General features: G+C 45.2%; 1 protein-coding gene across 1 annotated transcript in view; it reads left to right on the top strand.

Moving 5' to 3' along the window:
• Positions 1-12160, top strand: part of KCNQ3 (potassium voltage-gated channel subfamily Q member 3) — a gene marked incomplete at its 5' end in the record, with an annotated part of 187036 nt that overhangs the window by 165077 nt on the left and 9799 nt on the right. The window contains 5 exons of the mRNA XM_083360344.1: positions 1012-1122; positions 2753-2848; positions 4571-4665; positions 8070-8093; positions 10182-10369. Of these exons, the coding sequence (XP_083216470.1) occupies positions 1012-1122; positions 2753-2848; positions 4571-4665; positions 8070-8093; positions 10182-10369 (514 nt within the window). The remainder of the gene's footprint in view (positions 1-1011; positions 1123-2752; positions 2849-4570; positions 4666-8069; positions 8094-10181; positions 10370-12160) is intronic.

The following is a 12160-nucleotide window of genomic DNA, read 5'->3' as shown; positions in this document are numbered from 1 at the left end:
ATGGGTGGGAGGGAGGAAGGGATGGAGAGAGGGAGGGGTAGGAGAAGGAAGGAAGGAGTAGGGGATGGATGGGAGGGAGGGAGGGCGGAAGGGATGGAGAGAGGGGTAGGAGAAAGAAGGAAAGGAAGGAAGGAAGGAGTAGGGGATGGGAGGGAGGGAGGAAGGGATGGAGAGGGAGGGGTAGGAGAAGGAAGGAAGGAGTAGGGGATGGATGGGAGGGAGGGAGGGCGGAAGGGATGGAGAGAGGGGTAGGAGAAAGAAGGAAAGGAAGGAAGGAAGGAGTAGGGGATGGGAGGGAGGGAGGAAGGGATGGAGAGGGAGGGGTAGGAGAAGGAAGGAAGGAAGGAAGGAAGGAAGGGGTAGAGAGAGAGGGGAAGGAAGGAGTACGGTATGGATGCATGCATGCATGCATGCATGGGCAAGAGGGGGGAAAGGAGAGAGGGGTGGGAGAAAAAGGAAGAAGAAGGAAGGAAGGAGGGAAAGAAGGAAGGAAGGAAGGAGTAGGGGATGGATGGATGGGAGGGAGGAAGGGATGGAGAGAGCGGTAGGAGAAAGAAGGAAAGGGAGGGAGGGAGGAAGGAAGGAGTAGGGGATGGATGGGAGGGAGGCGTAGGAGAAGGAAGGAAGGAAGGAAGGAAGGGGCAGAGAGAGAGAGAGCTAGGGATAGGGGGTGGATGGATGGATGGTTGCATGGGCAAGAGGGAGGAAAGGAGGGAGGGGTGGGAGAAGAAGAAAAGGAAGGAAAGAAGGAAGGAAGGAAGAAAAGAAGGAAGGAAGGAAGGAGAAAATTTTACCGTCTTGTGTGAAGTGGCCCCGCACTCCAACAGACTCAAAATCTTACAGACAATAATCCATGTCCAGGGCGTCGTTCCTCGTCCTCAGGCTTACCAGTCAGGAGAAAAGAGGCAGTGTCTGGGTGTGGAAAGGGGCCTCTGGAAATGCCAAGGAGTCATTCTTCGTGCCCGTTTGCTTTGTCTTTCTTACAGACTCTCCCAAACATTCTCCCCACAGATTACGCTTGCAACCATCGGCTACGGTGACAAGACACCGAAAACGTGGGAAGGGCGCCTGATCGCAGCGGCGTTTTCCCTTATCGGAGTTTCGTTTTTTGCCCTTCCAGCTGTAAGTTTCATCGACGACCTCGGGAGATCAGGGTGCCATTCCCGAAATCCTGCTTGCAATTTCTCAAGAGGTTCATCCTCTGAAAATAAAAGGGCATCTGTTTCTCTAATGGAAAGATGCCTTTAATGAACAACGGGTTTGGACTCACAACCACCACGTTCGCATAATGACTACTGCAAAAAAAACACCACATATATTTTTTTACCTGTTCTACCACCATTGTACTATGCAAGCTCCATTACAGTCATAATGTAAGTGCGGCCTGTTTATCCTTACACAGGACATGGGTAAACAAGCAGAAGGAACTAGAAATCCTAAAACAGGGGACCTGTTAACGTATCGCCCAAATGTAGTGAGTGGGAGACATGTTTGGAATATCGAATTCAAGGTCTATGGAGATTCTCAGTCATCCAGGCCATTGTTGTTGCAAAGTTGTGTCCGACCCATTGAAACCCCATGGACAACGTTCCTCCAGGCCTTCCTGTCCTCTACCATCTTCTGGAGTCCATCTAAGCTCCCGCCTACTGTTTCAGTGACTCCATCCAGCCACCTCATTCTCTGTCGTCCCCTTCTTCTATTGCCCTCAACCTTTCCCAGCATGAGGCTCTTCTCCAGTCAGTCCTTCCTTCTCATTAGGTGGCCAAAGTATTTGAGTTTTAGCTTCAGGATCTGATCCAGGCCATAGTTATGCCAAAGATGATTCTTCACGAGGCAACTGGACTGTCTTGTTTTTCTTTGAAGAATTTTTCGCTTCTCATCCAAGAGCTGACGAAGCTTCTTGGATGAGAAGTGAAACGTCTTCAAAGAAAAACAAGAAAGTCCAGTTGCCTCGTGAAAAAGCATCTTTGGGATTGAATTCCAAGGGATACTAAATGGCTTGGGTCCGGGATATCTGAGGGAACACCTGCTGCCGGCATCATGTTCCCTTCGTCCAGTGCGCTCCCACAGGGAGGGACTTCTCAGGGTGCCACCGGTAAGAGATTGCCGGCGGACGACACCCAGGGATAGGGCCTTCTCAGTGGGTGCGCCTGCCCTCTGGAACCAGCTGCCCGTGGAGCTCAGGACTGCCCCCGACCTCCGTTCATTCCGCCGGGGCCTGAAGACCTGGCTCTTCGAGCTCTCTGGCCCAGGCTGAGAATTTTAATTTTAATTTTAACTGGGGTTTTATTTGTTCAGGGACGGATATAATTTTTTTTAATTGTTTTTAACTTTTGTATTTTTGTTTTTAATCACCCTGTAAACCGCCCTGAGTCCTTCGGGAAAGGGCGGTATATAAATGTAATAAAATAAATAAATAAATACTTGTTAGTCCTAAGAAAAGGGAAGGCAGAACAGAGTGAAGAAATTGACATTCTTGACTGTGGAAGCACCACCAACAGCAGATGGTGATACAAGTGTCCCACATGGCTTGTATTATTCTCACTATAGTTTTTACGAGCATTCCTAGTGTCAAATCTCACGTTTCTCCAGACTTCATTGGACCATATTCAGCTTCTGCTGTCCTGAAAAATTAGAAGAAGCTAGATTCTTACTCTTTGTTATGTGGTCACCTGGAGGAAGAGATTTTTTGCATCCTACACTTTCCATGAAGAAATATTTCAAGCATTGATTTGTTCATCTTGCCTTACAGGGCATTTTGGGTTCAGGACTGGCCCTAAAAGTCCAGGAACAACATCGCCAAAAGCACTTTGAAAAAAGAAGGAAACCAGCAGCTGAACTCATACAGGTTGGCATGTCCTCTTTTCCATAACATGTGGTGGGAAGCGTGCATAACACCTGTGCCTCTGAAAGCCATAATGTGGAACAGGGTTCTCCAAACTTGGCAAGTTAACTTGTGGACTTCAACTCCCAGGAATCTTCAGCTGGCTTAAAGTTTTAAAGTTGCCAAATTTGGAGACCCTGGTATAGGAGAAGAGCAGGCAGAGCCTGGTGGGTGGAGTCACACGAGTCATCAGCCTAGAGTCTTAGTTCTTCAAACAATCGAAGTCCAACCCACTTGAATTTCGTTAACTCTTTATCCAGTGCCAATTTAGTGCTGAGTGTCAGTTGGCTAGCTTCTTGTATATAGGCATGAACAATAAATCATCTTACCTGGAAGTCTCTGCGTTGTCCTGATTTTTCATGCCTGACATTAATCTTAGTAAGTTGGCACTAGAATTCTGCACAGCAGAATGCAAGAGGGGTTGCACTTAGACCGTCAGTGGGAATGTAATGACTTTAGGCTGATGACTCGCTTGACTCCACCTCTCAGGCTCTGTTCGCCTCCTTCCTATAGGGCAGCGATCTCCAAACTTTCCTGTCTTGTGGTCTGGTGGCGGAGGGGGGCTGGTGCAGGGGGGATAGGGGATGTTTCTGTGTGTGCCTGCTGCTTGTGCAAACAGAGCTGTACACACTCTCGTGCTTGCCCGCAACTTGTGTGTCCCGGTTCCAAATGGGCCGCGGCCTGAGGGTTGGGGACCCCTGCTCTAGGGGCTCACTGATCTCCGATCTCTTTGCTGAAAAATCGCAGGAGCAGCCGTATGGATTTCAGACCCTCTTTTCATGGGTTGCTGCACACTGCAAACTTGATGCTCCTCGGTCATTCTAGAGCAGACATGTCAAACACAAGGCCCAGGGGCCGGATCCGGCCCGCGAAGTGGTTTCATGCGGCCCGCGAAGCCATCCTGGAAATAGGGAGGGAATGGCCCCCACTGCCTTGGCCCTGGCCCAGAGACTCTCCTTCTGCCAGAGACCCCCAGATCTGTCCCACTCCTGCCCAGGCCCCCATAGGCACCCTTGATGCCAATGATGTAGAGCTGGCCAAGCCCACCCAGTAGGCCACATGCACTCTAGTCACGCCCACCCAGTAGGCCACGCCCACCCTGGCCACACCCACCCGGCCCCCTGAGGGCAACCACAATGCTGATGCGGCCCTCAATGAAATTGAGTTTGACACCCCTGTTCTAGAGGGTTTTTTTCCCCCTCCCCCAAGTTTGGAGAAAGGTGAAAAAGGGAAGAAATCCGTTTCTTTTGTTTGTTGTGTGGAATTAGGAAGAACTGGGCTGGGAACAGAAACAGAATGTATCTTAGCTCCTTTTGGTGGCCCCTGAAAGCCAAATTCTACAACGGGTCAGTGTAAGCCACCTTCAGAGAGGGATCTACCTGTTGATAGTCCTTGAGCTCCAAGTTCAGGAGAAGACGCTTGGGACTGAACAGACAATAATACCCTGATGCATCATATATCTGCCCTACTTTTCACCAATGTGCCCTGAAGTCTCACTTGGCTTTGCTGGATGGGAAAAGGGTGATTGTAACAGCCTTCAGTGCCAGATGAAGAATCAGTAACAAACCAGATTTTGTCTCTTGCATTGCTTAGTATTTAGTTGATTAATACTCAGTCCTTAGATAATCTGTAATCCATAAGCACTTGTTTATTAGACATAGCCTTTGCTTCTTTTGTCCTTCCTAGGCTGCCTGGAGGTACTACGCTACTAATCCCAATAGGATAGATCTTGTTGCCACGTGGAGGTTTTACGAGTCTGTTGTATCCTTTCCATATTTCAAGTAAGTTCCGTGCATTCCTTCAGGTCAGTGTCTCAACTTGGCTTATTTGAAGGGTCATCTAATCCAAAGCTGGAGAGGAGGGCTTTGTAATGGGGAGAAGCTTTGTAATGGGGAGGGGGGAAACGTGTTGTTAATCCCTTGCAGACTATTCCTTCAATGCCTTCTTGCTACTTGAGGCTTATGGGAGTTCAGGTTTAGCATGTCTAAAGGACCTCAGCTGGGAAAATATTTTACATTTTAACAGTGGGTTACAAAAAAAGGACGTTGAGACTTTGGGAAAAAGTGCAAAGAAGAGCAACTAAGATGATTAAAGGCCTGGAGATTAAAACATAGGAAGAACGGCTGCAGGATTTGGGAATGGCCAGTCTAGAGAAAAGGACCAGGGGGGACATGATAGCAGTATTCCAGTATTTGAGGGGCTGCCACAAGGAGGAGGGGGTCGGTTTATTTTCCAATGCACCAGAGGGCAGGAGAAGAAACAATAGATAGAAACTAACCAAGGAGAGAAGCAACCTGGAATTAAGGAGAAACTTCCTAACAGTGAGGACAATTAACCAGTGGAATAGCTTGCCTTCAGACGTTGTGGGTGCTTCATCACTCGAGGTTTTTAAGAAGACACCAGACAGCCACTTGTCTGAAATGATATAGGGACTCCTGCTTGAGCAGGGGGCTGGACTAGAAGACCTCCAAGGTCCCTTCCAGCTCTATTCTATTCTGATTCTGATTGATTGGATGGGCTCTTTGTATGAGGATCCTTATGTAGTCAAAACACCATGGTGGCCAGATTGTGGATTTATATGGTTGAAGAAACATATAAACAACTTTGTCATGAAACTTTCTAAGCAGGGATCTCCAAAGAAATCAGTGAATAACAACAACAACAACAACAGAAGAAGAAGGAGGAGGAGAAGGAGAGAAGAAGAAGAAGAAGAAGAAGAAGAAGAAGAAGAAGAAGAAGAAGAAGAAGAAGAAGAAGAAGAAGAAGAAGAAGAAGAAGAAGAAGAAGAAGAAGAAGAAGAAGAAGTTGGAAGGGACCTTGGAGGTCATCTAGTCCAACCCTCTGCTCAGGCAGGAAACCCTATACCATTTCAGGCAAATGCCTGTCCAGTCTCCTCTTAAAAACTTCCAGTGTTGGAGCATTCACCAGTTCTGGAGGCAGGTTGTTCCACTGGTTAATTGTTCTAACTGTCAGGAAGTTTCTCCTTAGTTCTAGGTTGCTTCTCTCCTTGACTAGTTTCCATCCGTTGCTTCTTGTCCTGCTTTCAGGTGCTTTGGAGAATAGCTTGACTCATAGATAGATAGATGGATGGATGGATGGATGGATGGATGGATGGATAGATAGATAGATAGATAGATAGATAGATAGATAGATAGATAGATAACCTTTATTGTCATTTTTTACTGTGGGCACAATGGCACGCATCAAAAATGAAATTTAGTTGCCCGCTCTCAAAGTGAACATATACACGACACATCTAAGCATACTATATACAACATATGTATAGACCCACTCCCCTACATATACACAACATATACATATTAAATGCTGTCCAACTCGAATATATAACAGAAGGAGAAAGCTTGAGAATTCACAAGATTAGTACTGTGTGGAATGAAACATCTCCATGGAGATTCTCAGTCATCCAGGTCATGGCTGTCCCAAAGGTGCTTTTTTTCCCCAAAAGGCAACTGGACTTCCTTTGTTTATGCTTGAAGACGTTTTGCTTCTCATCCAAGAAGTGGACTGAAGAAGCCTCTTGAATAAGAAGTGAAACACCTTCAAGCAAAAGCAAAGGAAGTCCAGTTGCCTTTTGAAAAAGCATCTTTGGGTCTGTTGTGGGTGCTTTTAAAAAGAAATGATACGTTTTCATCAAATAGAGGACGAAAATAAAAAATATATCAGTAGATATACTGACTATCCCTTGTGCACAGACAAGATAGCAGATGTGATGACTGTGGAAAGTCATTCTTCCTATCCCTACAGTTTTATGTCTTCATCGAGTTGTTACAAAGTTCAAACAGTCACACGGTGACAATGCACACAGTCATAAATTGCTTGATGGAGGGTGAGGTATCAATGTGACAATAGAATAGAATAGAATAGAATAGAATAGAATAGAATAGAATAGAATAGAATAGAATAGAATAGAATAGAATAGAATAGAATAGAATAGAATAGAATAGAATATTGCATTGCCCTGTACACCGCCCTGAGTCCTTTGGGAGAAGGGCAGTATATAAATTAAATAAAATAAATAAAATAAATAGAATAGAATAGAATAGAATAGAATAGAATAGAATAGAATAGAATAGAATAGAATAGAATAGAATAGAATAACACTTGGAAAGGACCATGGAGGTCTTCTAGTCCAACCCCCTGTTCAGGCAGGAAACCCTACACCATATCAGACAAATGGTTGTCCAGTCTCTTCTGAAAAAACTTCCAGTGTTGGACCATTCACAACGTCTGGAGGCAAGTTATGCCACTGATTAATTGTTCTAACTATCAGGAAATTATTCTTTAGTTCTAGGTTGCTTCTCTCTTTGATTAGCTTCCATCTATTGCTTCTTGTCTTGCCTTCAGGTACTTTGGAGAATAGCTTGACTCCCTCTTCTTTGTGGCAGCCCCTGAGATATTGGACCATTGCTATCATGTCACCCCTCGTTCTTCTCTTCACTAAACTACACATACCCAATTCCAGCAGCTGTTCCTTGTATGTTTTGGCCTCCAGTCCCTTAATCATCTTTATTGCTCTTCTCTGTGCTCTTTCCAGAGTCTCAACATCTTTTTTACATCGTGGTGACCAAAACTGGTTGCAGTATTCCAAGTGTGGCCTTACCAAGGCATTGTAAAGTGGTGTTAACACTTCTTGTGATCTTGATTCTATCCCTCTGTTAATGGAGCCTAGCACAGTGTTCGCTTTTTTGGTAGCTGCAGCACACGGCTGGCTCATATTTTAGTGATTGTTCACTAGCACTCCGAGATCCATCTCCCAGTTACTACTATGACTAATTACACATAAGGACAGGAGTCCCCAGAATAAAAGCAGAAATGATGTATGAGTAGTATCTCCATTGGCTGACTTTGCGAAGCCACGAAAGATCCATGGGCATCATTTGTACAGCATGCAAAGCTTGGTTAGTTTTAACCTGGTTTTGCTTTATTGTGACTCCACCTCTTGTGCAAAGTGAAAAACCGTTGGACTAACACAAACTGGAACGCATCATTCAAACCCATCTCATTTTTAATCCTGTAACTGGATTAAATATGATATGCAAATGTAGCCACTAGGTGTCAGAACCGATAACGCTAATTTCCTTTGAAGTTTTAATGTCCTATTTAACGTCTCTTCTTTCTCATTGCTTTTCTCCCGCTGTTTTCTCTCCCTTCCATCTTCCCGAAGGAAAGAACAAGTGGATGGCACCAGGTACGCAATTCCGATCTCCAGTGTGGTTGGTGTTTCTTTTAAGACAGCATCCTTTCCTCATTCCTTCGGATGAGTTACGGAGGCGGGGGAAGTGACGTCTGAGACAGCGTTCACCAATTTTAAGGCAGACGTATCAGTAGAACACAACACAGGCAGTCCTCGAAGTTACAACCATTCCTTTCGTGACCAGTCAAAGTTTCAGTGGCACTGAAAAAAAAGTGAATTATCCCTGTTTTTCACGCTTACGACCGTTGCATCAACCCTCCCCGCCCCCTCCCCCACATAGTTACGTGATCAAAATTTGGACTCTTGGCCACCAGCTCATATTTATGATGGTCACAGTGTCCCTGGGTCAGTTTTTTGCGACCTTCTGACGAGCAAAGTCAATGGGGAAAGCCAGACAACTGCAGTGATTCACTTAACAGTGGTGGCAAGAAAGGTCGTAAAATGAGGCAAAATTCACCTAACTGCTTGTTTAGCAACAGAAATATTAGGCTCAGTAAATATTAGGCTGTAGGTCAAGGCCTTCCTGTGACTTTAGAAGAAATAAGGAAGTAGTGGGATAAAGGAAGGTGAAAAGTTAGAGAAAGGTGAAGGATCTGGTGGATCCTTCATGGATCCTGTCCACGAGGACAGAAAGAGAAAGACACAGGAGACTTGCTCTGCTGGGGGAGCGTCTTCCTCCCTCTGTCTGCCTCAGACGAGGGCTATTTTTATCCTTTCTGTGGGGAATTTAGCAAATGAGAACAACCAAGTTCTCACTTCAAGATCTGAGAAACCACGAAGAAGCTGTCAAAAGAAATGGGGGGGGGGGTGGGAAGAGAGAGAGAAATGTACATATCCTGTCTCCTCCTTGGTCTGAAGAGACACGGAGAAGAAACAGGAAATACTTTAGCCTAGTGATCAGTGGAAGGCAGGCTCTCTGGATTATAATGGAAACAAAAATGGCTTCCTTAAGGGACCCGATTTGGCCACATTACCAAGGTCTGGCGAACCTAAGTGCTGGAATTGCAGATTATCCCAATGTCTCAGAGGTAGCCTCCTCCTTTGACATTCCACATTCTTATTTTGAAAAAGAAAAGGCCTAAACTAAAATCTGGCAAGAAAGAAGAGAAGTATTAAGAGAGCCAGTTTGGTCTAGTGCAGGGGTAAGCAACCTTGGGCTCTTTTATGACTCGTGGACTTCAACTCCCAGAATTCCTGAGCCAGCCAGGCTGAGGGGAAAGGGAGAGGTTTCCAAGCTGAGCCATGCTGGCTCAGGAATTCTGGGAGTTAAAGTCCATGAGTCATAAAAGAGCCGAGGTTGCCTACCCCTGGTCTAGTGATTAAAGTGCTGGCCTAGGAACCAGAAGACGGTGAATTCTAGTCCCACCTTAAGGCATGAAAACTAGTTGGGTGATTTTCGGCCAATCACCAAGAGACTGTGAGTTCTAGTCCCACCTTAGGCAGGAAAGCTGGCTGGGTGACCTTGGGCCACCATCAAGGCAAGGTGGCAGTCATACCTAATTCTCCTTCCTCCTCCTGTATTTCCCATAACAACATCTCTGTGAAGTAAGTTGGCCTGCCAGAGAGTGACTGACCCAAAGTCATCCAGTTGGCTTTCATGCCTAAGGGAGGACTAGAACTCTCTGTCTCCTGGTGATTGACTCAAAGTCACCCAGCCAATTTGCATTCCTAAGTCAGTACTAGAACTCACTGTCTCCTGGTGATTGACTCAAGTCACCCAGCTAATTTTCATGCCTAAGGCAGGACTAGAACTCACTGTCTCCTGGTGATTGACTCAAAGTCACCCAGCCAATTTGCATTCCTAAGTCAGGACTAGAACTCACAGTCTCCTGGTGATTGACTCTATTTAAGATCCCTCCCTTTTAAAGAAAAAAGAACAGAAAAACAGGCATGTGTGTGCACACACTGAGCCATTTCCCCCTCCCCATCATTTCAGTGGCCAATTTAAGGGAGCAAAGAAGAAGGCTGTATTTCACTGGCTGTTGTTACTCACCTGATGTACACCAGGAAGGACAAACTAGATTTAAAATGAGGGATGAAAAAGAAAAACCAAACATTGATCCTTTTCCTTATCTTTTTTAGCCAAAAGCTGGGTCTCTTGGATCGTGTTCGTGGTAGCAATCCTAAAGGAAAGCTGTTTACTCCTCTGAATGTAGATGTAATTGAAGAAAGTCCTTCCAAAGAGTCTAAGAACATTGTCTTAATTAACCGAGAGCGATTCCGTACTGCCTTCCGAATGAAAGCTTATGCATTCTGGCAAAGCTCAGAAGGTAAACAAATTCATTCTCTCCCTCTCTCTCTCTCTCTCTCTCTCTCTCTCTCTCCCTCCCTCCCTCCCTCCCTCCCTCCCTCTCCCTTCCACCCTTTCTTTCTCTGTGTGTGTGTGTTTCTGTGTGAACCTTTTTAGAATGTAATTGTGGGAGCAGGAGTGGCAGAACCTGGGGGCGGAATCAAAAGGGAGCTCAGCCTAGAATCCCTACATAGTTAATTCATCTGCTTAGTTTCTTTTGCTGGCTTTCCTTCTGAGCTGAGTTGAAACGGACCACTGCACTCTTTTCCTAATATATAGGTGGTCCGTGACTTACAGCCACATTTGCAAGCAGAACTTCCATTGCTAACAAAGCGGCTGTTAAGTGGGCCGTGTCTCTTTGGTGACCTTTTCTGCCATGGTTGTTAAGTGAACCACAGCAGCTGTTAAATGAATCATGCAGTCCTTAAGAGAATCCTGCATTCCCCATTGACTTTGCTGGTCAGACGTTGGCTGGGGAGCCTGGGAAATGGTGATCGTGTGACTCTGTGGCGCTGCAGGTGCCATAAGTAGGTGCTGGTTGCAGGTGCTTGAATTTTGACCATGTGTCCATGGGGATGCTCCAATGGTCATAAGTCTGAGGGACTGGTTGTGAATCACTTTTTTGAGCGCCACTGTAATTTTGAATGGCCTCTCAATGAATGGTTGTGAGTCAAGAACTACCTTGACTTGAATACGTTGATTCCTAGTTTTTAAAACTAGGACTTTTAAGACCCACACTTTTAAACCTGAAGAGTATTTTTTCAGAGCACCACAGCTGTACTCATTGGCTGACCTATTAGTAACACAATCATTCTATTGAACCTTGATCTTTTGGAATGAAATTGGGGATTCAAGCGTTCTCTTCAGCTTCAAATACCAGCCGTGACTTTTATATCTGATTTAGAGGAAAATAATGTTTAAAGAACGTGGTGGAGTGTGGTGCATTATCTTTGCTAGTAGATATTACATTGCTGCAGTGGAAATGTCATGGCGGAGGTGTGAATGAGGAATCAGGCCATTATTAGAGAAAGCCATTTCCAAAACAAATAGCCACATTCTGTAATGCTTTAGAAGACAGGGCCAAGCCTAATGGCCTTAATTAAAAAAAGGTACCTATTTTGATTAAACCTGGAGATAAACCTCTTGATAGGAAGACCAGTTTGACAGCAAAGGCTTGTTCCTTAATGGGATTTTTCTCCCATTCCGATGTTTTCAAGTAGGACTTGGAAATCCCATCTATTGTGGATGCTTGGGCTTTGAATATTCATCCCTGAATGGTTGGTTACAATAAATCATGTAAGAAACTTACAGTCTTTTGTCCCTCCCATGCTGCTAACTCCAACTAGCATGATTCAAGGTAATGGATGCTGGGCTTTGTAGTTCAGCAATATCTGGAGGGCTATTTGTTCTCCACTCCTTAATTAGATGGACCACTGTGCTTCCACTTCTAGGATTCTAAGCCATCTCACAGTTCCAGAGAAGATGAAAAGAATGCATTTCAACATCTAGTCTTAAGACATGTACCAGCAATCCTCTAGTTATGACCCTAATAGAGCCTCCCCATTATGGTCATAGGTTGTAGCAGTTGTAATAAGAGGCGGCTAGCTTTTTGGAGCCATTATTAAGCAAATGCCATGGTGGTTAAGCAAACCGAAGATTCGCTATGGGGACAGTTTTGCTGAAAACAAAAAATAAGCTCCAGTTTGTGGCAAGACCATCGTAAAATATGTCCACGGAGATTCTCAGTCAACCAGGTCATGGTTGTCCCAAA

The sequence above is a fragment of the Vipera ursinii genome (assembly GCF_947247035.1).
Source record: "Vipera ursinii genome assembly, chromosome: 3".
Taxonomy (NCBI): Eukaryota; Metazoa; Chordata; class Lepidosauria; order Squamata; family Viperidae; genus Vipera; species Vipera ursinii.
This window is presented reverse-complemented; position numbering and strand designations above follow the sequence as displayed.